This window comes from Trichosurus vulpecula, chromosome 3, assembly GCF_011100635.1.
Source record: "Trichosurus vulpecula isolate mTriVul1 chromosome 3, mTriVul1.pri, whole genome shotgun sequence".
Taxonomy (NCBI): Eukaryota; Metazoa; Chordata; class Mammalia; order Diprotodontia; family Phalangeridae; genus Trichosurus; species Trichosurus vulpecula.
The window spans coordinates 11,523,027-11,548,496 of record NC_050575.1 but is presented as its reverse complement, the minus strand read 5'-3'; the positions used below and the strand labels follow the sequence as shown (position 1 = coordinate 11,548,496).

The window sequence follows — 25,470 nt, the reverse complement described above, 5'->3', positions numbered from 1 at the left end:
TCCCTGATGAAAATGTCGTTTCTGGGATCTAGCAGGGATAAAGAGAGGGTAGGAGGGAGCTAGCTTATCCAAGGCTTACAGACTGCCTTGAGACTGGTTAAGCTCCATGAGAACGATAATGAGCCAACAAGAATGGACTTGGGAACATGCACAGCTTAGTGAAGCCTCTGAACTCATATTTAAAAGATACCTGATTGCAAGAGTCATACTAGTGCTCCAACTTCTGCCCCAATTTTTGGATATCTCTATCTATTTAGTTGCGAGGGACCTTCCTTTGGTGTGCAGCTGCCAAAAAAAAAAATCTGCCTTTGCATAGGTCTGGACATATCTCCCCAACTTGGCTTCTACTTACCTAGAAACATTGTTCCTTTTTGCACAGATGTTGGTCTAGCCAAACAAGCTTTCCTACTGCTCTTCATACATGGTGTTGTTCTATCCATCTCTGGGCCTTTGCACAGGCCTGAAATACACTTCCTTTTTCACTTCTGCTTCTTTTAATTCCTAGTTTCCTTCAATTCTCGACTTGAGTGACACCTTCTATAAAACCTTTAGGATCTCAATTTTTTTTTTTTTTTGGTCATGGATCCCCTTGGCAGATGAGTGAAGCCTATGGACCCTTCTCAGGTCTTCTTAATGGAAGGAAATGCTAAATTTTAGTTAGAGGTAAGTTAAATTAAAGATGTAGTTCTTTACCAACACAACATTATAGTTTCTTTGAAATCTATCCAGAGACCCCTGGGGGTGGGGGAGTTCATGGACCATAGGTTAAGAAACTATCCTAGAATCTCAGTGAAGGCTTTCTTTATATCCTCCAGCTTCCCCCTGCAAATTACCTCATATCTATTTCGCATATATTTGGGATAAAACTATATTTGTATCTTTCCCACAGCAAAATATAAGCTCCTTGAAGGCATGGACTTCTCAATTTTGTCTTTGTATCCTGACTGCCTAAAACAATGTCCCGGCACACAGTAAGCCCTTAATGTTTCTTGACTGGTACCATTTATCTACTCAAAAATCTTCATGTTCCCTCTATATCCCACACCCATATGTCACTATGAAGTCAGTCAACAAGCATCTTAAGTGCTTACTGTGTGCCAGGCACTGTATTAAGAGCTGGGCATTCAAGAAAGACAAAAACTCTGCCCGCTCTCAAGGAGAGTTACATTCTAATGTTATTTACTTTCTAATGGGGAGAGAGAGCATGTAAATTAAGTACAAACAAAATACATGCTGTGTAGCTGTAACATGAAAGGAGAAGGCCATAGCAGCTCTGGGGGCCAAGAAAGGCCTCCAGAAGAAGGTGGGGTTTGAGTTAAACCAAAGATACTAAAAAGAGAAGGTGAGGAGAGAGAGCGTTCTTCGTATCTGGGACAGCCAATACAAAGATGTGGAGTCAGTCATCCATAAACGTTTGTTAAGCACATACTAAGTGACACCACTAGGCTAGGGGCAGGAATTTTCATGTGCAAGGAATAGCAAGTAAGCCAGTGTGGCTGCATAATAGAGAGTGTGTAGAAAGAGTAGAATGTAAAAAGAGCAGAGAGGTAGGAGGGGGTCGAGTCGGGAAGGAATTTAAATAACAAACTAAGGATTTACATTGGATCTTAGAGATAATGGGGAGCCATTGGAATTTATTGAGGTCTGAAAAATCCAAATAAAAATGTTTGGCCTTCCTTTTGTACCAGAATTTTTGAATTTTTTTCTGAATATTTTATCAAATAAAATGGGATGTTTACAGTACCTTATTGTAAAATTTGGGCTGATATTATGCAATGCAACACATTTTATGCATTTCTGAATTTCTAAACTTTTCTGTTTCATCTGTGGCTTCCATAAAACTCCCTCCAAATTCCCATTTAATTTCTTATGCTGACCTGAGATATATTGGGGAAAGTTGTGATGTGGAAGGGATAACTGTAGTCCCTTGTTCAAGGTGAGGAGGGCTTGAAAAGGGTGGTGGCTGTGTGCTTAGAGATAAGGGAAATTGTAAAAGAGATTTTAGGAAAGTATGATTGGATATGTGGAATGTGTGCAGAGAGGCAGGACCCAAATGTGATAATTCAGACCACCGCAGAGGAGAGGACCAATTGAACCCTTGAGTGCCAGCAAAAATGTGGTTATCTCAGGGCGGCTAGGTGGCTCAGTGAGTAGAGCACTGGCTCTGGAGTCTGGAGGACCTGAGTTCAAACCCAGTTTCAGACAGTCGACACACTTAGTAGCTGTGTGACCTTGGGCAAATCACTTAACTCTAATTGCCCTGCCTTCCCCTCTCCAAAAAAAAAAAAAAAAAGAAAAAGAAAAGAAAAAGAAAATAAAAATAATTTAAAAAATTAAAAAAATGTCGTTGTCTCTGTGTGACCTGTAGCACCCCAGTGGGGCCTGTCGGGGCCACAGCAGAGAAAGAAGTCAGGTCCTGACCAGGGATTTTACCAGGAGAAAACAGACCAGGTGAGGCCAGAACCTATAGTAGAACTACCAAGCATTGAGGAGGGGAGTGAGACCTAATACCATTCACCCCATTCAGCTTGGCAGCTGCACTGGCATCCAGACTACAGAAAGGATAAGACCAAACAGGGTCTATCCAACCTATCCAAGAGGGCTGGAGCAGACTGGTCTGAGCACCAAGTTCCAATCTAACAACTGAGTCTGCAAATATAACTAATAGAAGAAAACACTGAACACAATGAAGAAATCTATGGGTTAAGAGAAGTCCCAGAAACAAAACGAGAAGAAGATAGTATAGATTTTTTACCAGACGCTGGACACACAGCACCTATAAGCCCCAAAGGCTGCAGAGGGCACAGTGGCTTGACTGCAGGATTCCAAGGGTAAAATTGGAAGAAAGGAAGCAAGAGAAAAGAAATGAAATTAGAAATAACATGAGAGTTTGGGAGAAAAAAAGTTTGGAAGCTTATACATTTGTCAGCTTCTCATGGCACCTTTATAAAAAAACTGACCGTAAAATCTCATAAAGAAATGCTGAAAAATAAAACTTTAAGCACATCTTTTATGGACAACAACATAATCATTAAAATCAATAAGGAGCCTTTGAAAAGGAATCACATGGAGACTGAATAAAAATAAAGAATTGATGGATCAAAGAACAAATTCTGGAAAGCATAGACAATTTCATTAAAGAAAATGACAATGTAGGGATAGCATGCCAAAACTTTTGAGAAGGATAATTCAGTAAATTGGGTATGCCACTAAAAATAAATTAGAAAGACAACAAATCAAAATGTCCCATCCAAATATAAGAAGAGAAATGATAAAAAACAGTGCAATAAAAAATGTCATTAAGTTGATACAAACTGCTTTTTTCAAAAAACTAGTAAAACATAAACTGTTACCTAATCTGATGAGAGAGAGAAAAACCAAACTGCCAATAGCAAAAATGAAAAAGAACTCACAGTAAATGAAGAGAAAATAAAGGAAATTATTAGAAATCATTTGACCCAATTATGTCAACCAGACTGATAACTTAAAAGATTTTTGCAATAGAATAAGAAATAGAGAATTTAAATCACTCAGTCACATCGAAGAAATTGAATAAGCCACAAATGAACTTCTAAAGAAACAACCCCAGGACCAGATGCTTTTACTAGTGAATTCTATCAACCATTTGAAGAAAAACTAATTCCAATGTTACATAAATTGTTTGTGAAATCTTGGTAAAGTATAAAAATGCAGCACAAATTTAGGATTGTAACATCAGAAGTGTTAAGCATAACATATGATTCACCTTAAAATTATAAGAGGCTATCTCACAGGTTGGGGGTGCAATGACCTTTATAGGATGTTACTTTATGTGTTTAGGGACTCAGGGGTCTAGGATCATTTGAGAAAGATATACTGAGCTGGGAATGTAATTGCCTAGATTTTAGAAGATTTCAAGTCATATTTATATTTCCTCCCGTGGAGTGAATCATACTATTTGCCCTATAATTTTTCCTAGATTCTCAGATTTCCTGGAATCTCAGAACTGTATATGACTTCAGAGATCATTAACTAGTCCATCCCGTAAGCTGAAACAAGAGTTACCAGTATCTCTAAAAAATGATCATCCAACCTATGCTTGAAGAGCTGTCTGGTGACGTTTCCTCCTGAGACAACCAATTCTACTCTGGGTTAGGTCCGATTATAATAAAGGTTTTCACTTTTGTTTTTAATATCAAGCCAATGGCTCCCTTCACCCATGAATCCTATTGCTTGTTAGTGCCAAGTAGAATAGATCCTAGCCCTTTCCCACGTTAGCTACTTGAAGAACAAAATCACCACTGTTTTCTTCCGTTTCCTCTTTTCTACTCTAAATATCCCTAACTCCTCAACTGATCCTTGTATGACGTGGTCTCTAGGCATGCCACCATGCTGGTTACCCTGTACTGAATGTGCTTGTTAATAATGTCCTTCCTGAAACAAGGTTCCCAGAACGGAACAAAACACTCCAGATGATAGTGAGATTTTCTCGTTTCTCATTTTGATCTTTCTTCTGTGAATGCAGTGTAAGATTGAATTAACATTTTTGAATGCCAGATTTTATTTGTATCCAGGTGAAATGAGTCACAGAACCCTGGATAGGGCGAGCAGGGAAGGACTTTAGGGATTGCTTAAATTAGCCTCTTCACTGGACACATAAGGAAATTGACACCCAAAAGGGGGAACTCTCCTAAGGAAGTATTGGCCCTAGAGTTTAAACTTTTATTGTTGTTGTTCAGTCATGTCTGAGTCTTGGTGACTCCGTTTGGGGTTTTCTTTTTTTAAATTTTTTTTTATTTTTAAATTTTTTATTTTTTGGCAGGGGTGGTTTCTTGGGTAAAGATACTGGAGTGAAGGTTTGCTATTTCCTTTTCCGGATTACTTTACAGATGAGGAAACCAAGTCAAACAGGGTTACGTGACTTGTCCAGGATCACACAATTAGTAAGTATCTGAGGCTGGATTTGAACCCTTTTCTAGAGTAGCCATGCATAAAAAGAAGGTATCAGTGTTATTGAAGAGAACCTCCTTTAGTGCAGGCTGGTTGCTGAAAGAATGTCAGACTTGAGGTCAGGACACCTGATGTGCCATGGCCAAAGGACCCAACAGGAAAATATACCTGCAAGTGGGTGCAATGGGTCATGGGGTAAGAGGGACCCATATGATTCAAGACTGATACCCATTTTTAAGAGGCATTGTTGTGTAGTGATGTAGAAACCACCAAGATAGTCAGTGGCTTTTACTAGGCAATCAGGAAGCCCCCAGGGAGTGGTAAGTCTTTGGAAAGTCAGGAATTCTGGGTTTTCATCCTTTCAGTGATGGGGTCTGGTTGTTCTGATACTTTGGATGTGTCATCTCATTGATATGGTCTTCCCTCCAGTGATACAGCTCCTAGTTTGTCCTTAGCTTTTCATTTTGTGCAATTCTTGTCCATGTCTTTTGAGAAGAGGAAGGGGAGGAGGTGCTGTTATGTTCCACATTTTACAGATGAGGGAACTGAGGCAGACAGTGTCTAAAGGACTTCCTTGCCCAGGGTCACCTAGCTAGGAAGTATCTGAGGCTAGATTGTAACTCAGGTCAGCCTGACTCCAGGCCCAGTGCTCTATTCACTGCCCCTACATAGACAATGTCCCCAGATGCCCTGGAGGCCAGGGTAATGTTGATAGGCTCTCTGACTAGCCTTGTCTCCCTTTGCAGTCCTATGTCTCCTCAGTAATGTCATTAGTACCACTTAAAAGAATTGTATTATTGCTATCTTTTGCTTTTCTATGATCTTCATTTTCCATCTTGCCTACTACGAAAGTCATCCTTTGTAACAAAGAATAAAAAATGAAGAGAAAAGAATTGCAGCAGAATTAACCAACACACTGGCCATTTCTGTTGTTGTGTATAATATTCTACACCCCTCGTTCCCCACCTTTCAATTTTGTCTGGCACGTAGTAAGGTCTTAATAAAAGTTTATACATTAATCGACTATTGATTATTAGCTAATCATGATTAATTAACATTGATGTTGATTGGTTATGCAGGTAATTATTGACAATATGCTTCATTCTACTTAAGGCCAGGATACATCTATCCACTGCCCTGTGTTACCTGAAATCTTGATTCCTCTGAGATCCTCAGACAAAAGCTAAAATCTTTGAGTCATTACCTCGAATGAGCTCCCGATATTCATTTCTGAGGCATTTGTTCAGTTACCTGAGACCTAAGTCCTTCTGGCCACAAACCGGAGAGTTGACCATAAACCTGTCAGAGACCTCATATTTATAATATGTATCTGATTTCAAAGGGAACTGGAGAAGAGAAGACACTGGCTGGCAGTTTGGGAGCAGGGAGGGAATTTAACTCATCATTCAGTCTGTCTAAGCAATCCTCATGAAAGACTGAGCCAATGTAGAATGGGCAGTCGTCTTTCCTTGTGGGCCGTAGAAGAGAACTGGCAATTTAGAAAAAAAGAAACTAATTGGGTTTAGTGCTATCAGCATCTTTTCTAGACGAGCAGGCACAATTCTCATAGCTCACAGAAGTGATTTATCCAAATGGTCATCCCGCTTCCACAGGACATCTTGTTCATAGCTCACGTTTCGGCTAGATTAGGCAGCTACTTGTCTTTTAGTAACAGATAAAAGAAATTCTGATCCCAGGTTCTAAGAGTATTCACTTGTTCTCATCTGAAGGGGGTGTGTGTGTGTGTGCATAGAGAAAAGTGTAAGCTTTAGATGAGAGATATTCCTTGTCCTCCTAAAGTTTGCAGTTTAGTGGAGGTATTAGATGCATATGTGGTTATCTATAATGTTGTAAACATATACAAAGCAGGAAGAGTAAGTAGAATCAGGGCTTGCTAATGGAGACAGTATCTGAGTTGGGCCTTGAAGGATGGGTAAGAAGCAGGTTGTTGTGGGGTGAAGGCACTTGAAGAATAAGGAGCAGCAAGACCAAGGTCATAGAGGCTGTATATGTCAGGCAAGCACCAGAGGTAGCTAGTTGTCCTTTTTGCTAGAAACAGGTTGAATAGAGCTGTTAAGATAGGGCAGTGCTGAACTGTGGGGGGCATTGAATTCCAGCAAAGAGACCCTGAAGGGTTTTAAACAGATTTATAAATAATATAAATGTAATATGTATTTAATAATACAAATTTATAAATAAGGAATATTAGTTTGGCATTGGTGTGAAAGGTAGTATGGATGGGAGAGAGAATAAAGGAAAGAAGAGGCTATTGTAATAGTCAAAGTAGTTGGTAATAAAGGCCTGCAGCAGAATGGGGAATAGGGAGGAGGAAATAGATCCAAGAGATGAAAAGTAAATAGGATTTCAGTATCTGATTGAGGTGGGGGGCAGCTAGGTATCACAGTAGATAGAGAACTGGACCTAAAATCAGGAAAACCTGAGTTCAAATCCAGCCTCAGACACCGACTAGCTATGTGACCCTAAGCAAGTTATTTAACCTTGTTTGCCTCAGTTTCCTTGTCTGTAAAATGGGCTGGAGAAGGAAATGGCAAACTACTCTGGTATCTTTGCCATGAAAACCCCAAATGGAGTCATGAAGAGTCAAAAGTGACTGAACAACAACAAAAAAAAAAACTGATTGAGGGGCAGTACACTACAGCTAATAGAGAACTATCCTCGAAACCCAGAAGACCTGGATTCAAGTGATGCCTCTGACACATACTACCTTCCTGTCATTCAGCTTTCAGTGCTCATAAGACTCTTTGGTTGCCAAGATGGTGCTGGCCTGCATTGTTGGAGGGAGTTTTCTCATCTGGGATTTCCCTATGACAGTAAAGGGAAGAGAAAGGGAATAAGCACCAGGGGGTCACACATTTATTAATGTCTGCTGTCTTCCTGATTCCAGGCCCAGGCCACCAAGCACTGCACCACTAGCTGCCTCATAGATCCAGCCCAAATCCCTCTCCCTATGAGAGATAAAAGAGCGGAAAGAATAAAAGATCATACCCGTGTAATGGCAAGCAAAGTGGGACTTTTTTGGTTGTCTTTGTTTTGGAGTGCTTCTCAGCACTAAGGAATCTTGGATTGAATCTGGAGTCTTTGATGACCTGCTTACTCTCAAGGGAAGGCCTAGTTCTGAGTTGCATGGTTGTGACACCCTCTGACCCTGAAGAAGTGTATATAAACTCAGAGGTTAGCATTTTGCCTTTGGGGTCACACTCATTGAAAGAGTGTTGGTGATAAGACTCTGGATAGCTGTTGAAGGCCTCCCTCCCCCTCCCCGCATGCTTTGAAAACCCAGATGTTGTTGCTTCTCTCTGGTAACTATGTATGTATTATGATTTGGTCAGACGGATAAAAGCCTGTCTGTTGATTTGTTTGTAATTTGTGTTTGTATTTGCTTTGAAGTTCAGGGTGCTGGCTTTTCCCCCTAAACTAAGTGAATGGTATACGTATGTTTAATTAAAGTAAGATTGTTAACCCCTTAAAGTTGCTTTCCTTAGAAAAGCAGATCAACGAATCTGTGCTGGCAGCCCTCCTGTGTGCTGGTGTTACTGGCCTTACACAGTCATAGTAGCGGCAAGTAGCAATGTTGTTAGAACCAGCTTTGAGAATATGGGAGTGGGAGTGAATGATGGTTTTGGCAAAAAGAGTAAAGAAGAATAGTTATAAGCAGAAAGTTTTCTCAGATTTAAACCAGTATTGTTTTTTACTCAGTGACCTTCTCTTCAGTGACTGTTCCAAAATCTAATTTCCATCTTAATTCTTCAAAAACAAATCAAGGATTGTTAACTCCATTTTATGGATAAAGAAACTGAGGCCCAATGAGATTACACAGTGAGTTAATGCATTCTCCTTTCTGCCAAGCACTGTGCTATGTATTGGGGGATAAAAATGGAAAAATGAAACAATCTCTGTCCTCAAAAAAAATTTTACTGGGGAGTGTGACATGCTAAAAGATGAATATATGAAATATATTCAGTGTGTAGTGGTAAATGTTTAACAGCCAGCACTAAAGAAAACAAATGTTCCCAGGACACACGTTTAAGTTTAATCTGCATTAATATTTTGTCTATCACTTAAGTCTAGACAATCAACAAAACAGTAATGCTCACACTAAAAATTTAATGTTCATCTCTTGTGAGCGGGCTCTAACACACATATAAAATACACAGTAATGGGCCTGGTGCATTAACAACTGGGAGAGGGATAAGTCATTTAAGGAAATGGCGCCTCGGCAGAGCATTGATGGGAGCTAGAGAATGAGCAAAATGGAGATTGTGAAGGAGGTGGGGTGTGGTGGGGTGTAGGGCAGTCTCCATTTTTAAGGGCTTTGGGGTTGCTGGGGCCTGAAATACCTGGAAAGAGTATGCTTTCTAGGGGTAGTACTTAAAGGCATCTGTCCAGTTTGTGTCTGAGAAAGGAAGATCTTCCTGAGCCACATTCCTCAAGGGTGAGGCCGGAGAAATAGGGTGTCAGGGGAGAGAGAGTGCCCAGGAGTAGGTTTGTGAGTCATTCACATTCCTCCCCACTGGTTGTGTGGAGTGGAGTGGGGCTGCCCCTGGGCAGGGGTGGGTGGGGAGGATAAGAAAGCCTCTGGAAAGGTGCCTCATCCAGCTTAAAAAAATAAAAGTAAAAAACTGATAACTTGAAGGTCAGAAAGGGAAAAAAGAACTATTCTGAGAATGTGGTTTCTGATAAGGGATTTGTCAGCTGTTTGTGTGAAGTTGCAGATTCTCAGTCATTCGCATTGGGACACTTAGTTGCTAGGCTACCCATTTGGCCCACTTCTTTGCCTTCCATCTTCCTCCCCTCCCCCAGTCCCATTTCCCTCCTCCACTCTCCATCACTCCCTGAGGACTGCATAAAATCATGGACTGTCAGAGAGCATGGGAGCCAATCATTAGGACCAAGCCCCTGGTTTTACGGATGAGGGAACTAAAGCTAGGAAGAGGGGATTGCCTTAGGGTCAGCATAGAGACCCACACCCAGCTCTCTTGACTCCTTTTCCTGGGCTCTTTTACTATACTACATTGTGTTCTTAAAAAGAAAAAGGCAGAAATACATGTTTTGTGTTCTGTGTCTTTTTTCTTTCTAGATAGGGAACACATATAAATTTGAATGCTAGATATGCAGTCAGAGGACCTGGGACTGATCTTTGACTCTGCCATTTGCTGTTTCTCTAGCCTCCAAGATCCTACCCAGCTTTAAATTAAAGATCTATGGCCTTGGTTAAATTGCTCTCTGCATCTCAGTTTCCCCATCTGTAAAATTCAGGGATGATCTCTGGGTTACCTCCCAACTCTAAAATGCTTTGATCTTCCCCAGACTTGGGCAGGTCCCTTTCCTTTTCTGAGCTTCATCTATAAAAGGAGAGAGTTGGATTAAGTGGCCTCCTAGGCCCCTTCCTTTCCCAAAGTTTCCTTGGAAAGTGTCATAATGTAGTCTTCTGGACTTGGAACCAGAAAGAACTGGGTTCAAATTCCACCTCTGACATTTCTTATCTGAGGGACCACGCACAAGTCAGTTAGTCTCTCTCAGCCTTTTTCCTCTTCTCCAAAATTGGGCTAATCATCCTTCCTATATATGCCTCACAGCTCTCCTGGTGGGAGTGAGCATTATAGAAATTTGAGCAGTTTTCTCATTTATTCAGCACATGGGCATTTGGTATCTATCAGTTGTGCAAGAATGGTATCCTTTTTTTGTCTGTTTTTAATTTTCTGGCATCTTCCAGTTTTTCATAGGAATGGTCCAAAGCCAAGCCTTAATGCTTTCTCAAGATCGTAAGGGAGCTAGCATAATCATCTGGCCTTTCTTTGTAGTCCCTGGTAATGGGGAGTGATATGAGAAGAAAGGTGGGAACTAATTATCTGAAATTTACCTACTTCAGGAGGAGAGAAATTCCACTTTTTACTCACTCTTCCCTCTTTGTCTCTGTTCCTGTCCTCCTCCATTCCTCTTTCTTCTCATCCTCAGAAAAGAGGTCAGATGAGATGGACTCTAAGACCTCTTCTAGTCCTTGTTACATGTGTCTTGTGATGTTCCCTTCAAATTCTGAATAGTCTCTCTTATTTCCTTCCTCCAGAGTTCCCCCCTTCCCCCCTTATTTTTTTGCCTTCTAGCCTAATTATTTTCTCCCTCTTTCTCTCCCTCTCCCCCTGTAGTAGCAATTTAGATTTGAAGATCTTTCCTGCCCATTAATAGGCCGTGTGACCTGCTTATATCACAGGAAGCCCAAGTCACATGTGGTGGGAGGAGCTTCCTGACGGGAAAAGGAAGTTATGTCCCAGGAAATGCTGAGAGAGAGGGAGAGAGAGCAGTTACGGCTGCTAATGGCTGCCCTCCTGATAGTTAGAACTGAACAGGCTGTGACTTAGCTGTACTGTGAGTTTGTTTTAGGGAAGACCCCAACGGGGGATTGGAGAGGTTTTGGGATGGCGAGGCTCCAGCCTGTGATATGGTGTTTTAAGTTCCTTGCTGTTATAATAAAGTGGGCTGACTGACTTCGGGAGCTGAACATTTGGTTATGGGATATGGTTCTCTGGTGTCTGAATAAATGGTTTCCTTCTGTCTTCTCTGTGGAGAGTCTTGTATACTTTGTGATACAGAACTACATGGACATTTTGACAACTATCATCTACATTGTTATTACTGCCTTACTGATATCCCCCCATCTTTATTTCTCTCTCTTCTTTCTTTCTCTTCCTTCTCCCGTCTTCCTCTCTTACTCCTCCTTGAAAGACATTCCCCAAGATGCATTTCTTCCTTACTGTACCTCTCTGCTTTGCGCCACCCCCCCCCCCCCCCCGATCTTCCAACATTTTTTATCTTTTGACGTGTCCAACATTAATGTTACACAGCAGATGTTACACCTGGCTCACCAGGTCTGAATTGGGGAGATAGACAAAGCAATGGGATGAGATGTGGGAAGTGAACATTCAGTCAACTGTTGAGAATTTTATTGCAAAAAGTACTTGAAGTCTTCAAAAAAATCTTGTCTGACTGTTGGGGAATGGATTTAATTTTCCCTTGTGTAAGTTTCTTTTTTTAGCCTTGGATCATAGATCTGAGAATCATTGATTCATAGAATGTCAGACCTGGAGGGTGCCTTAGAATTTTAGAACATAGAATGCTAGAGGTAAGAGAGTTCATAGAATAGTAAGAAATACAATACCAGAGCTGGAAGGAACCTTAGAATCACAAGTCATAGAATGCCATAGGCAGGAGATGTATGAATGTCAGAGCTTGAAGTGGGGGAAGGGTTAGAATTATGGAATGTCAGAGCTAGATCAGATTTTAGAATCATAGACCTTAGACTCATATGTCAGAGTTTAAAGAGCCTTCAGACATCCACTATCTTGTCTAATCTTTTGGAAACTGAGGGCAAAAAAGTGAAATGATTTGTCACAAGTCACATAGCTATGAATGGGATAGGGTCAGGTCTAGAACTCCTATCTCCTGGCTGTCAGTCCAGGGTTCTTTGTATTATACCATAGACCTTCATACCTTTGGGGAAGCTGGGAGACTTAGCTTCGGGGAAGGCGCATGAGTGCTTCAGCCAGGATTTCTGTAGCAGTATTGACTCTCGTGACCATATTTCCTTTGTAAATAAGTTAGGAGGTAAAAACTATTCCCTTAATTTGAATTTACAAAATAACTTTAAGAAGCATCCTCTCATTTCATTAGAATATGCCTGTGAGGTGGGAAGGGCAAATAATCCTCATTTGACAAATGGAGATATAAATACCTAGAAAGGGGAACCGGCTCAGCCATGGTCACAAGCCTAACATGCTTCAGAGCCAGGACCAGCTCTCTCAGTTCTCACACTTGTACCTTAGTTATACCTGGTGGAAATTCTGTGTGGATGGGATGGCAATTAATTTGGCCAAAGGTTAACATGTTTTCTCCCTTTCTCTCTTTTTGTCTTTCAAGACTCCTCTTGCAATTACATCAGACAGCTGGAAACAAAGGTGAAACTGCTGGAAGATGACAACAAGCTTCTCTCTCAGGTATGGCTGGAGCTGTCCATCAATCCATGCTGCTCGTGAATGTTGATGTATGTTTTCCCATGAACAGTACCATATAATATCCCCATGACTTCTTCCCACTCCTTCCTTTTTTCCTTCCTCCCTCCCTCCTTTCCTTCTTTTCTTCCTCCCTCTCTACTTCCCTCCCTCCTTTTTTATCTTTCTCTCCCTTCTTCCTTCCTGTCCTCCCTCCCTCCCTCTCTCCCTGTCTCTATCACTCTGACCAATTTCTTCTGTCTATGATCACCACTCTTGCTTGGAGGTGAAAGAGAAAGGCAACATCTATTTCCATGGTGCTGCTATATACTTTTCAAAGAAAAATCTGATTTAACCCTCACAAGAATGAGGCATGGACCTAAGGTGTGCCCTCATTGTATTAGTAAGGTAGTGAAAAGGACACTAAGTCTGAGAGTTATAATGCAACCTGTCCAGGGTCAGTCAATAAATCAGTAAACATTTATTAAATGCCTACTGTGTCTACTGTGTGCAGACACTGTGCTGGGGATACAAAGAAAGGTCACCCGGGGTGTTAGGCAGCAAAACTGAACAAGAGCTAAGTCCTAAGGCTTTCTGTCTAGTGTCACAGTGCAGGAGCAGGAGGTGTGAAAAGGAATCTGGAGGAGGAAGTAGCATATTTAGAGTCAGAGCATTTTAATTAATTGTTCCACCAGCTTTAAGAGGAAGGAGCCAGATTTTTGCCTTTATATTCTCTTTGTCTTTCTGTCTCTCTTGCCATCTCTCTCTCTTTGTGCATCTGTCTTTCTGGTTTTTTCCTTCTCTTTGAGATCTTTAAATTTAACTTTCTAGCTCTGATGTTTAGAGACTTTTGATTCTTGCTCCTCTGCCCGTGACTTTCCAGACTTCTTCCTCCACCATAACCCAGCAGCCTCCTCACCCTGAAAGGCTTCTTCCTCTGATTGGTTAGTTCCCCCTGGAACCTCCATTTTATGGAGAAGTGTCCAGACCAGCTGTGTTCATTCCTTTATTCTTCTCTGGGCTCCACTCCTGATTCTGTGGACCTCTTTCTCCATCATATACCTCCATACTCTCTCCCCCAATCCCTCAGAATCCCCCTTTCAGCTTCATTTTCTCTGTTGTCTTTCTCCATTAAGATGTAAAGTCTTTGAGGGCATTCTTTTTTGCTCATAATTAAAATGATGAAGTGAAGGGTACAGATGGTGAGATGCATATTAAGGACCGTATCTGGGTAAATTCCTTTAGTCAGGGAGGGCTTCATGGAAGAAGCATTCAATTCAGCCAACTTAAGCATCTGTGTGCAAAATACTGTGCTTGGTACTGAGGTTATAAAGATGACAAATAACCTACACTTCCTCAAGGAGCTTTCTGTGTGATAGGAGGGATGCAGCCTACACAAAGACAACTGTGATACAGAGTAGAACAAAGGACAGATCCAGACAAGGTTAATCTAAGAAAGTGGGAAGAGGGAGAGAGTATTTTCACCCATGCGATTCAGAGAAGTCATTATTATAGAGGAGATGCCACCTGAGCTTTGAAGGATGAGCGAGTTTGGCTGCTTAGGCCTAAGAATTAGTGTGGTGGCCACTTCTATTCCAGGCAACTGGAGCAGTGACAAAGAGGACTTTTTTGTGGTATGTCCACAAGACAGTGAGGAAGTTGGCCTGTTTGGAATGCTGGATTAGTGTTGGAAAGTACTGATCACAGAAGGCGGCATAGAGTGTGGAGAGGAGAGGCATAGACAAGTCCCAGACACAGAGGGAAAAAATGAATGCAAACATTTACTAAGGGCCTGCTGGATGCAAAAGCATGTATTATGCTCTGTGGAGATAGAGCGATGAAGACCAACTAGTCACATAGACTATGACTTCTGTAAGGGTATTAACAGGACGAGGATTAGCCCATGGAAGCCATAAGAGGAAGATTTCAGATGCAAATAAAGAAAAAGTTCCTAACCATTAGAGCTGTCCCCAAATGGAATGGGCTTCTTCATGAAGAAATAAGTTCTCTCTTATTGGAGTTTTTCAGGTAGAGGGTAGATAACCTTGTGTTGAGAGTGGTGCCCAATGGATTCCTTTTAAGGCCTGGTTTGGCCTAGGTGGCATCGGGCATCATTTGAGGGCTCTGGAAAGGGGAAGTTACTTCAGATTGGGGTGGTCAGAGGAGCTTTTCTGAAGAAAGTGGAATCTGAGCTCAGATCTGAACTTCCCTTAAGACATGGATGAATACAATTCACTCTTCTCCTAACAACCTTGTAATGTAGGTATAGAACAGTTACATTATATATATATATATGTGTGTGTGTGTGTGTGTGTGTGTGTGTGTGTGTGTGTGTGTGTATCTATATATGTATATGTATACATATACATGTACACACACATATACACATATACACACATACAATGTTACTGTTACTGTGTATGATCTTCTGGATCTGCCCCCTTCACTTGGCATCAGTTCGTGTAATTCGAGGGAAGTCTTTTTTTAAAGGTTAGTGCTGTGTAAATATGTGTTGTTAATCAGCCAATAAACATTATGCACCTACTATGTGCCAGGCACCATGCTACGTGCTGGAGATACAAAAAGAAACCAGTGACAGTCCCTGCCCTCGGGGCGCTTACAATCTAATGGGAGAGAACATGTAAACAAATATATTCAAAGCAAGAGGATAAATAGGAAATAATTAACAGAGAGAAGGCACAGAAATTAAAAGGGGTTGGCGAAGGCTTCCTGTAAGAGGTGGGATTTCAGTTGGAACTTAAAAGAAGCCAGGGCCTCAGAGAGCTTACAGTCTGATGTGGGAGTGACCATCCAACAAATACGCACAAAGCAAGCTATGTACAGGATACACAGGAAATAATTACAGAGAAGGCACAGGAATTTAGAAGGTGGGATTTTAGTTGGGACTTAACAGGGTCAGTAGTAAGTGTGGAGGAGGGAAAGCATTCTAGGCTTGGAGGGAATGCCCAGAGCCAAGTGTGTGGAGTATCTTGTTTGATGGACGGGAATGATTCTGGAAAGAGCAGAGAGGGGAGTCGAGGAGAGCAGGTAATAATAAAAATAAAAATAAAAATAATAATAATGGAGGTACAGAACTGAGCTGGATAACACATCAGATCTCCTAAGCCTAAAAAAGTGATTACCACTTCCCTCTTTATGTGCCTTATACGTAGGTGGTATCTGTCACCATTTATATATTGAGGGCCAGTTTTCTCTTTCTCACTGCCTGTTGAAATCTTTTTATTTCAAGGCCCAGATGCTGCCTCATCCATTGAGCTTCCCTATCTTTTTCCTGGCCCCTAAATAGCTTCTTCCTCTTGAGATTTCATGTGTTTGTTTGATTTTTGGAGGGGGGAAGGCAGGGCAATTGGGGTTAAAGTGACTTGCCCAAGGTCACACAACTAGTAAGTGTGTCAAGTGTCTGAGGCCGGATTTGAACTCAAGTCCTCCTGACTCCAGGGCAGATGCTCCACTCACTGCGCCACCTAGCAACCCCTTGAGATTTTCTTAGAGCAGCCTTTCTGAATCTTTCTTTGACCCTTTTCAATCCAACCTTAAATTATTTGTGTAGTACCATATTCCTTATTAAATTGAAATGTCTTTCAGGGCAGGAGGAACTATTCCCCAGTGTCAAGCATAACTTTTTGTACATAATAGGTGCTTAATAAATGTATTAGTCAATTTCTTGTATATTCACTTTTACTTACATCTTCTTTCTAGTATTAGACAATAAGCTCATTAATGGCAGGAGATGGTTTAAATTTTTTTTTTTTTTTTAGCTTAGTGCCTAACACAGTAAGTGCTTAATAAATGCTTGTTAAGAGATTGTTTGTGAAATGACAGCCTGAACTAGATGACCTCGAGGTCGCTTGCAGTTCTCTCACTCTTTGATTCTGAGGTTCTTTTCAGCTCTTGCCATTCCATTATCTGGATGCCACAGAAAATGGAGAGGATGTTTTGCTCTGCATTTTCCCCGGGCCATCTGAAATCCTTTGGTGTGCTGCAGGTTGTGCAAGCCTGGTCTAGACTATAAGCTGCTAGCTTACAAGCGCTGGCAGAGTGGGGACTAATCTGTAGTCAGGTTTGGTATCTCCCCTAGAACCTGACATGTTTATCTGTACACAGCAGGTGCTTAATAAATATTTGTTGGCTGAAGGAATGAGTGGTTCTTTGTAAGAGTCAGACGTTCCAGGCTCTGAGATTCCAAAGCCTCAGGCCGTGTTCTGTGATTCCCTGGAACCTTCCGCCTCTGACATTCTCAATTCTAAGCCAGGTGAAGGGAGCCAGGGCGGGTGCCTCAGGACCGCGTTCTCACCTCTCCTCCCCATCACTCGGCCTTCGGTGCTGCATCCATTCTCCGAGCAGGGCTGTGTGCCCTCTCTCTTATTTTGAGAGAAAATTACAAGCGCCTCTTGCTCTTTTGTGAGCTTCGCTTTTGGGGTACGATACCGATTTCATTTATTAGCCCAGCAGGGGAGTCAGCTGGAGTGAATAAGCGCGATGTGGACTCCAGTATCAATTACAGTCTCCCCAGGGGGATGGCATAGAAAATTCGACGGAGAAATAACATGTATGGGGTCTCGGGATGAATCACTTAGAGGAAGCAGCTGTGTTGATGAAATTTTTAGGCAGAGATGAGAGAGACAATACAAAAGGCAATACAGTAATTTAGGCTGTGAACACCCCAGTGTATTTTTAATTAAAACTATTTTGGTGTTAAATAGAGGCCACACTGAGGAAAAAAAAAGCCCTCATGGAGGAGTTGCTTTCTATTTCCCTACCAAAAATCCCACATCCTATCCACCCTTAAGGTATTTCAGAGAATAATTTTTCTTATTTCCTCTCACTTTCTTTTTTCTTTTTGTTTGGGGGTGGGGTGTGTGTGTGTGTGTGAAGTAATTGGGGTTGAGTGACTTGCCCGGGGTACAGCTAGTAGGTGTCAAGTATCTAAGGCCGAATTTGAACTCAGATCCTCCTGACTCCCGGGTCTGTGTTCTATCCACTGTGCCACCTAGCTGCCCCTCTCACCTTCCTTTGATGAAAGAGTTAATTCCTCCCTTTGACCTGTGATGGGGGGATGGAGGAGGGGGCGTAGGGGAGGCTGTTAAGGGGAAGGTTAAATGGGAAAGTGTACTGGCCTAGGAGTCAGGGGAACTAGGTTCATGTCCTGGTTCTGATTCTATTTGCTATGTGACCTTAGATGGATAAGTCACTTCAGATGCTCCAGTCTATTTCCACTGCTTTAAAATGATAGGCTAGGGGGCAGCTAGGTGGCACAGTGGGTAGAGCGCCAGCCCTGGAGTCAGGAGGACCTGAGTTCAAATGCAGCCTCAGACACTTGACACACTTACTAGCTGTGTGACCTTGGGCAAGTCATTTAACCCCAACTGCCCTGCCTTCCTCCCTCCAAAAAAAATATGAAAAAATGATAGGCTAGGACTCATTGGCCCCTAAGATTACAACCAAGTAGGGTTTCAAATTGGCCAACGTTCAACTGACTTCACTGGTATTTTTTTACAGAAGCCAGCTTTTGTGTGACCACGGACAAGTCACCAAACTTCTCTACTCCTCACTTTCCTCACCTGTAAAAGGAGTTTGGAACAAAAGACCTCTAAGCAGCCTTCTAGTTTTAAATCTGGGATCCTATAATCTGATCAAGGTCTGATGCTGGTAACCTTTCTAGAACTCCAAAACCCCTTCCAGCCCCGAAATTTTATTTTCTGTGATTATAAAGTGGCTTCTAGCTCTGCTGTGCTCGATTTTATGACTTTGTGGTCAATATCCTTTATTGCCAATGTAATATGGGCATTGATGGATTGTCCTTCACAAGCTGGCACCGCCTTACTTTTCTAGCCTTATACTAACCTCCTTCAAAAAGTCTCTGCTATTCCCAAACTTGCCATTCTCTGTACACATTTGACTTTTTGCTCATCATTTTCTGCGTCTCCATTGTCCTCCTTCCACCTCTTTGTCTGTTGAAATCTTAACCACTCTTTCAAGTTCTGCTCATTATGACCTCCTCTATAAAGAGCGTTCCCTGAACGCTCCACTCGGTCATGCTCTTCCCCCTCGAGCTTTGCTCATTTACACTTACTGTATTTACCCAAGATCATAAAACTTCCTAGTGAGAAGTCATCTAATCTGACTCAAATTGAACCAGAAATCTTTGTGCAACATTCCTGACAAGTGGCTGTACAACCTGCTCCTGGGGAACTGTCCCTTCTGTTTTTGTTCAGTGGGGTCACACAGCTAGTAAGTGTCTGGGGCACATTGAAGATAGTCTCTAACCCGTCAGTGGGTTAAGTGACTTTGCTTGTAAGCCAGTTTCTCTTCTCTGCCCATCCCCTCCAAATAGTCTTAGCCAAATGCTGCTTACCCAAAATCAAGCTAAACTCTAACATTTCCTTCTCTAGCTCATTTTCCAGGTGAGGAAATTCAGGTAAACAGGGTTAAGTGATTTGCCCAGGGTCACACAGCTAATAAGAGTCTGAGGCCAGATTTGAACTGGGGAAGATGAGTCTTCCTGACTCTGAGCACAGTGCCACTCAGAACTGGATGTAATGATGGAGGGGCCTCATTTCCATGCTCTGGATAATGTGTTTATATTAATCTAAGTGAAGGTCTTCATTAGCTTTCTTTCTTTGGCTTCCATGTTACACGTTTTACTTGAGGGAACTTGAGCCAAATCCACAGCTCATTTTCAGTTGAGATGTTGTGTAGCCATAGGGACTCCTTTGTGTAGCCCTTTACATAATTCCTATTAAACTTCATTCCATAAGTTGGAAGTTGTTGGTGCTCCCTTGGTTTCCTTTTTGTGAAATGAATAAAAGTCCGAGGTATTTTTTTTCCTACCCCTTTGCATTTGGCTCAGTCCATCTTCTTTTCCCCTCTCTGTACTGCTCAGTGCTGAGAATATCTGGGACTGTGATGTTAATAGCCAAGTGTGGTGGCTCTACTATCCTTGGTGGCGAAAATATTTGTTGTGAAAATCTTTGCAGATCTTCTCCATTTTTCTTGTGTCTGTTTTCTTCACTTTGCTTAGGTGGATCTCTCACCAAGCGGATTTTACCCTCCCACTGCTTCCTCTGTTTTGTGAGGAGACACTGCTTATAATATGTCATCACCCTTCTTAAGGTCTTGCAGATAAGCTTACTTTAACCTTTCCAGAGGGAGGAGTGGCTGATGGACAACTCATTTGTCCCACAGTTACCTTTGAGACGTCGGGAGAGATAGAGGTAAATCCTTGGCGTGGTGGATGGACTCCTGTGGAGAAATTATGGCAGGGTCTGGGCTAGAATTACGCAGGATCAGTGGGCAAGGAAAGGTTGCAAGCTGCGTCACTGGAGGCCACATGGCATGTATGATTACCTTCATGGATCCATTTGAGAACAAACTTGATCGTATTAGATTTGTTCTATTAGTCTTTTTTTTTTTTTAACTTTGCGTTGAATTAATTTATGCACTAGTCAAGTTGTGGAGAAGAATTTTGACCAATGGAATGAATCATGAGAAAGAAGAAACAGAACCAAAAAAAAAAAAAACCCAAAAACAAAAACAAGAGAGAAGCAAAAAAGGCGAGCATGTAGTGCGCCTCGATCTGTATTCACACTTCACAGTTCTTTCTCTGGATGAAGACAGCATTCTCCATCTTGAGTCCCCTGGAGTTGTCCTTGCCCCTTAGGTTGCTGAGAAGAGCGCAGTATGTCAGGGTTGGTCCTCACAGGATCCATATATCTGTGGCTGTGCACAACGTTCTCCTGGCTCTGCTCCGCTCACTCAGCATTATGTCGTGTAGGTTTTTCCAGGTTCCCCATTTCTTATGGCACAATAGTATTCCATCACCTTCATATACCACAGCTTGTTCAGCCATTCCCCAATTGATGGGCATCCCTTTGATTTCCAATTCTTGGCTACCACAAAAAGAGCTGCTATAAATATCCTTGTACATATGTTTCCTTTTCCCGCTTGTGTGATTTCTTTGGGATACAACCCTAGAAGTGGTATTGCTGGGTCAAAGGGTATGAACATATCTATAGCCCTTTGGGCATAGTTCTAAACTGCTCTCCAAAAGGGCTGGATCAGCTCACAACTCCACCAGCAATGTAACAATGTTCCAATTTTCCCACATCCTCTCCAGCATTTATCATTTCCTGTTTTGTTATTTTAGCCAATCTGACAGGAGAGATGTGGTATCTAAGAGTTGTTTTGATTTGCATTTCTCTAATCAGTAGTGATTTAGAGCATTTTTTCATATGCCTACAGATAGCTTTAATTTCTTCCTCTGAAAACTGCCTGTTCATATCCTTTGACCATTTCTCAATTGGGGAATGGCTTGTATTCCTATATATTTGGCCCAGTTCCCTGTATATTTTAGAAATGAGGCCTTTATCAGAGATACTAGTTGCAAAGATTTTCTCCCAATTTTCTGCTTCCCTCCTAATTTTTGTTGCATTGGCTTTTTTTGTACAAAAACATTTCAATTTGACATAATCAAAATTATCTATTTTCCATTTTGTAATGCTCTCTATCTCTTGTTGGGTCATGAATTCTTTGCTTTTCCATAAATCTGATAAGTAAACTATTCCTTGCTCTCCCAAATTACTTGAATCACACTTGATGTGTTATTTTGTATTATAGCTATTTTGGGGTGTGCTCTGTTACCCCCCAATAAGCTTGAGCCCCGGGCATGCATGTTCGGGGCGCTGCTTTACCTGTAGTTTGTATCTCTCTCTGGAGGCCGTACTCCCTATAGGAAGCTTTGTCCATAATTTATCTATTGGTTTGAATTGAATTTTCAAGCCTCGTAGCTCTGGCGTGCCATGTTCCATGATATGGGACTCTGGAGTCCGAGGATCTGAATTCAAATCCCACAGCTACTATTAATGACTCATAATGAGTCACTTACCTCACCAGAGGCAGCTGAGTGCACACGGGGTAAGAGCCCTGGACTTGGAGTTAGAGAGATCTGTGTTCGAGTCTTGCCTCAGACACTTACTAGCTGTGTGACCCTCTGTAAATCCCTTAACCTCTCCCACCCATAGCTGCCCCGTCTGTAAAATGGGGATAATAACAGCACCCACCTCGCAGGGTAGTTGCTGTGCTTTGTAAACCTTGAAGTGCTAGACAAAAGCTAGCTACTGTTAGAATCAGTGTGGGTATTTGTATAATGAAGCAGTTGTGCTGGCAGAACTCTGAGCTTCCTTCCGGCCCTATCTAGGATTCCAACCTATGTCATAACCTGTGGCTGTCTGAACTCAGGACGCGTACTATGTTGCTGGGCTGAACTTGTGCTGAAAACCTTTGCAGCTCTGTGGGACCTCCCCGACCTTCTGTTCCCTTGCCCTAGCATTTCTGAGCCCTCATCTCTTTTATTCCCTAAAGAGCCATTAGAAGTGGAGGGACACTCCGCTAATCCCCAAATTGCCCTGTATATATTCCTGAGAAAGACTCCCCTCCCTTTCTTTCTTTCTTTTCTTTTCTTTCTTTCCTTCTTTCTTTCTTTCTTTTCCTTCCTTCCTTCCTTCCTTCCTTCCTCTCTCTCTCTCTCTCTCATATTGAATAACGATGCCAACAGCTAAATATTTTCACAAATGTAATTTTATACCTTAGCTAATCCCCTAATAGTCTCTTGCCAATCACTAAACCTCGTCCACATGACAGGCTGCACTGTTAGTTAAGAGCTCTAATCTCTAGTTCTCCAGTGGACCCACACGTATTTGTCTCAGCCTCAGATCTAGTGCTCCAAGACTTCCTAGAGGTTTTCTTGTTCAGCCTCCTTGTTTTGCGGTTGAGGAAACTGAAGCCTAGTAAGGTTGACTGACTTGCCCAGGGTCACACAGCTAATAAGTGTCTGGGGTCAGATTTGAACTCAGGAAGATGAGTCTTCCTGACTCCAGGCCAGGAACTCTATCCACTGAGTCACCTAGCTGCCCCAGTGATTACCTGTGTTGAACTAAAATTTGTACTTCCCTTGGACTTGAACCATTTGGTTTTCACTGTAGGTTTTGGAGCTATACACAAATCTAATCTCTTTTTCTCATGACAGATCTTCAGATTCTTAGAACAACAGCTACTCCCCGCCACTCTTCTACACTCCTGCATTCCACAATGTTAACACCCCCTAGTTTTAGTCCAACCTAACAGGCCTTTATTAAGCACCTACTAAGTATAAAGGCATTGTGCTAAGGCCCTGGAGAAACAAAGACAAAATCTAAAAAGGCAAAAAGCCTTTCTTCAAAAGAGGTCTCATTCTACTTGGGGAAATACAACATATAAGCAGATAAGTTCGATGGTTTCAATTGTGTCCATCTTTTTGTGACCCTGTTTGGGATTTTCTTGGCAAAGATACAGGAGTAGTTTGCTATTTCCTTCTCCAGCTCATTTCACAGATGAGGAACTGCAGCAAACAGGATTGAGTCACTTGCCCAGGGTCACACAGCTAGTAAGTGTCTGGGCCAGATTTGGAATCAAGAAGATTCTAAGTCTGGCTAGAAGATGGTAGGGCTGAGCTGCTTCCTAGCATCAGCTGTCTCCATACCACACTAAGAAATAAAAGCCAAAAGTCCCCGTATTCAAATAACAGTGGTGGCAAAGAGAAGAAAACTGGAAGCAATCTACCACAAAAGAATTCTTAGACAAAGAAATAAATGAAAACCAATTCACCAGCTTGTTGCTCCAGGTACTCCTATGGCAGCAGTTATCCCTACCCCATTCCTCTTGATTCCTGCCATCTGAGACACCTGGCTTTTGGACGGGACCACTTTGTATTTTCCCAAGTGGAAACTCCACTCCAAGTTAAGCCCCATGAATTAGATGAATTCTTGTTTTGTTTCTAAAAATTTCTTTTTTGTTATTATGAATTTGACAAACCTTTTTTTAAAATGACCATTTCGCATGTAAAGAACAGAAAGAGAACTGAATATAAAATTGTTCCTCTCCACTAGGTAGTTTATTTTTTAAAGTATATATTTCAGATTTAACATGTTAGTTCTAACACTGCCCTGCTGAAGTGTGTCCTCTTCTGAACTTCTCTCTTCTGTGTATTTTTAATGATTCATTGACTCTTTTTTAGTTCTTTTCTTCTCCCTTTGTTGATATCACTATAACCAGCCTCTCTCCCTCCCCCTTAACTCCACCCCCACCAAAATCTTCTCTTATAACAAATAAGGAGAGTTGAGCAAAACAAAGTCACACATTGTCTGTGTCTGAAAATATATTTTTCACTCTTTACTATTTGCTAGCCAAGAGGTGGGAAGAATGACTCATCATTAGTCTATTGGAATCGTGATTTGTCATTGCATTAATCGTGATTATTAAGTCTTCCACAGTTGTTTTCCTTTACAATGCTGTCTTTGTAGAAATTGTTCTTCCGGTTCTGCTTCTTTGCTATGCGTTGGTTCATATGTGTCCTTCAAGGTTTCTCTGAATCTGTCTCTCTCATCATTAGTTATAGCACAACAATATTCTATTACATTACTATACCACAATTTATCCAGCCATTCCCCAACGGATGGGCACCTACTTTATTTCCAATTCCCGGCTACAACCCCAAAGCACTGGTATATATATTTTTGTACGTAAAGATCTTTTCCTTCTCTCTATCTTTGACCTCTTTGGATGATGTGCCTAGCAATGGTCTTGCTCGGTCCAAATGGAGGCAGTTTGGTTGTTCTTTAGGTGTAGTTCCAAAATGCTTTCCATGGTGCTTAGACCAGTTCACAGTTCCACTAACAGGAATTAGCGTGCCTTTCTTCCCATAGTCCTTCCAATAGTTGTCATTTTCCTTTCTTTGTCATCTTTGCCAATCTGATGGTTTGGGTTTGGAATTTTTTCTCATGGTGTTTGATATCTTGCCTTTCTCCTATTAGGAACTGCCTTATATCCTTTGACTACGTATCATACATATCTCTCAGAGAATGGCTCTTGTTATATCTTGACAGCAATTCTCTATATGTCTTGGTTATTAGTCCTTTATCAGAAAACTCTGATTTTCCCCAGTTCATCGTTTGCCTTCTAATTCAGATTGCATTTTGGCTTTTCAATTTTATGTGAGCACCATTGTCCATTTTTTTTCTTTGATCCTTTTTATCTGTTGTTTGGTCAAGAACTCTCCTATCCCCACTGCAAACGGTATCTACTTTCTGACTTCTTTAATTTGTTTTTCAATGTGTGATGCACTTTTCCATTTTTCAACCAGTATCAAAGAGTTTAGATATCTCATAATAATCCTTTAGTAGTTTCATTGGGATGGTATTGAATTTGTAAATTCATTTAGGTAGTATTATAATTTGTGTGATGTTGGCATGACCCCACCATGAGCAATTAACATCTCTTCGATTATCTGCCTTTATGTCTGCAAAGAATTCTTTATAGTAGTTGTATTCATATAATTCCTGTATTTCTCTTGGTAGGTAGATGCTCTAGGATTGTAGGTGGTTTATAGGGTCCTCTGAGGTCAGAATCTTGCTTCAATATTCGGGTATGTTTGCCCAAGCTAGTATTGTCTTCCTTGGCAGGACTTGGCTTCTAGGACCTGGTG

General features: G+C 41.5%; 1 protein-coding gene across 2 annotated transcripts in view; it reads left to right on the top strand.

Annotated features, from left to right (window-relative positions):
• CCDC85C (coiled-coil domain containing 85C) overlaps positions 1-25,470 on the top strand; it is a 188,098-nt gene that overhangs the window by 117,154 nt on the left and 45,474 nt on the right. For both annotated transcript variants that reach the window (XM_036749654.1, XM_036749653.1), the window contains exon 2: positions 12,862-12,938. In XM_036749654.1, the coding sequence (XP_036605549.1) occupies positions 12,862-12,938 (77 nt within the window). The remainder of the gene's footprint in view (positions 1-12,861; positions 12,939-25,470) is intronic.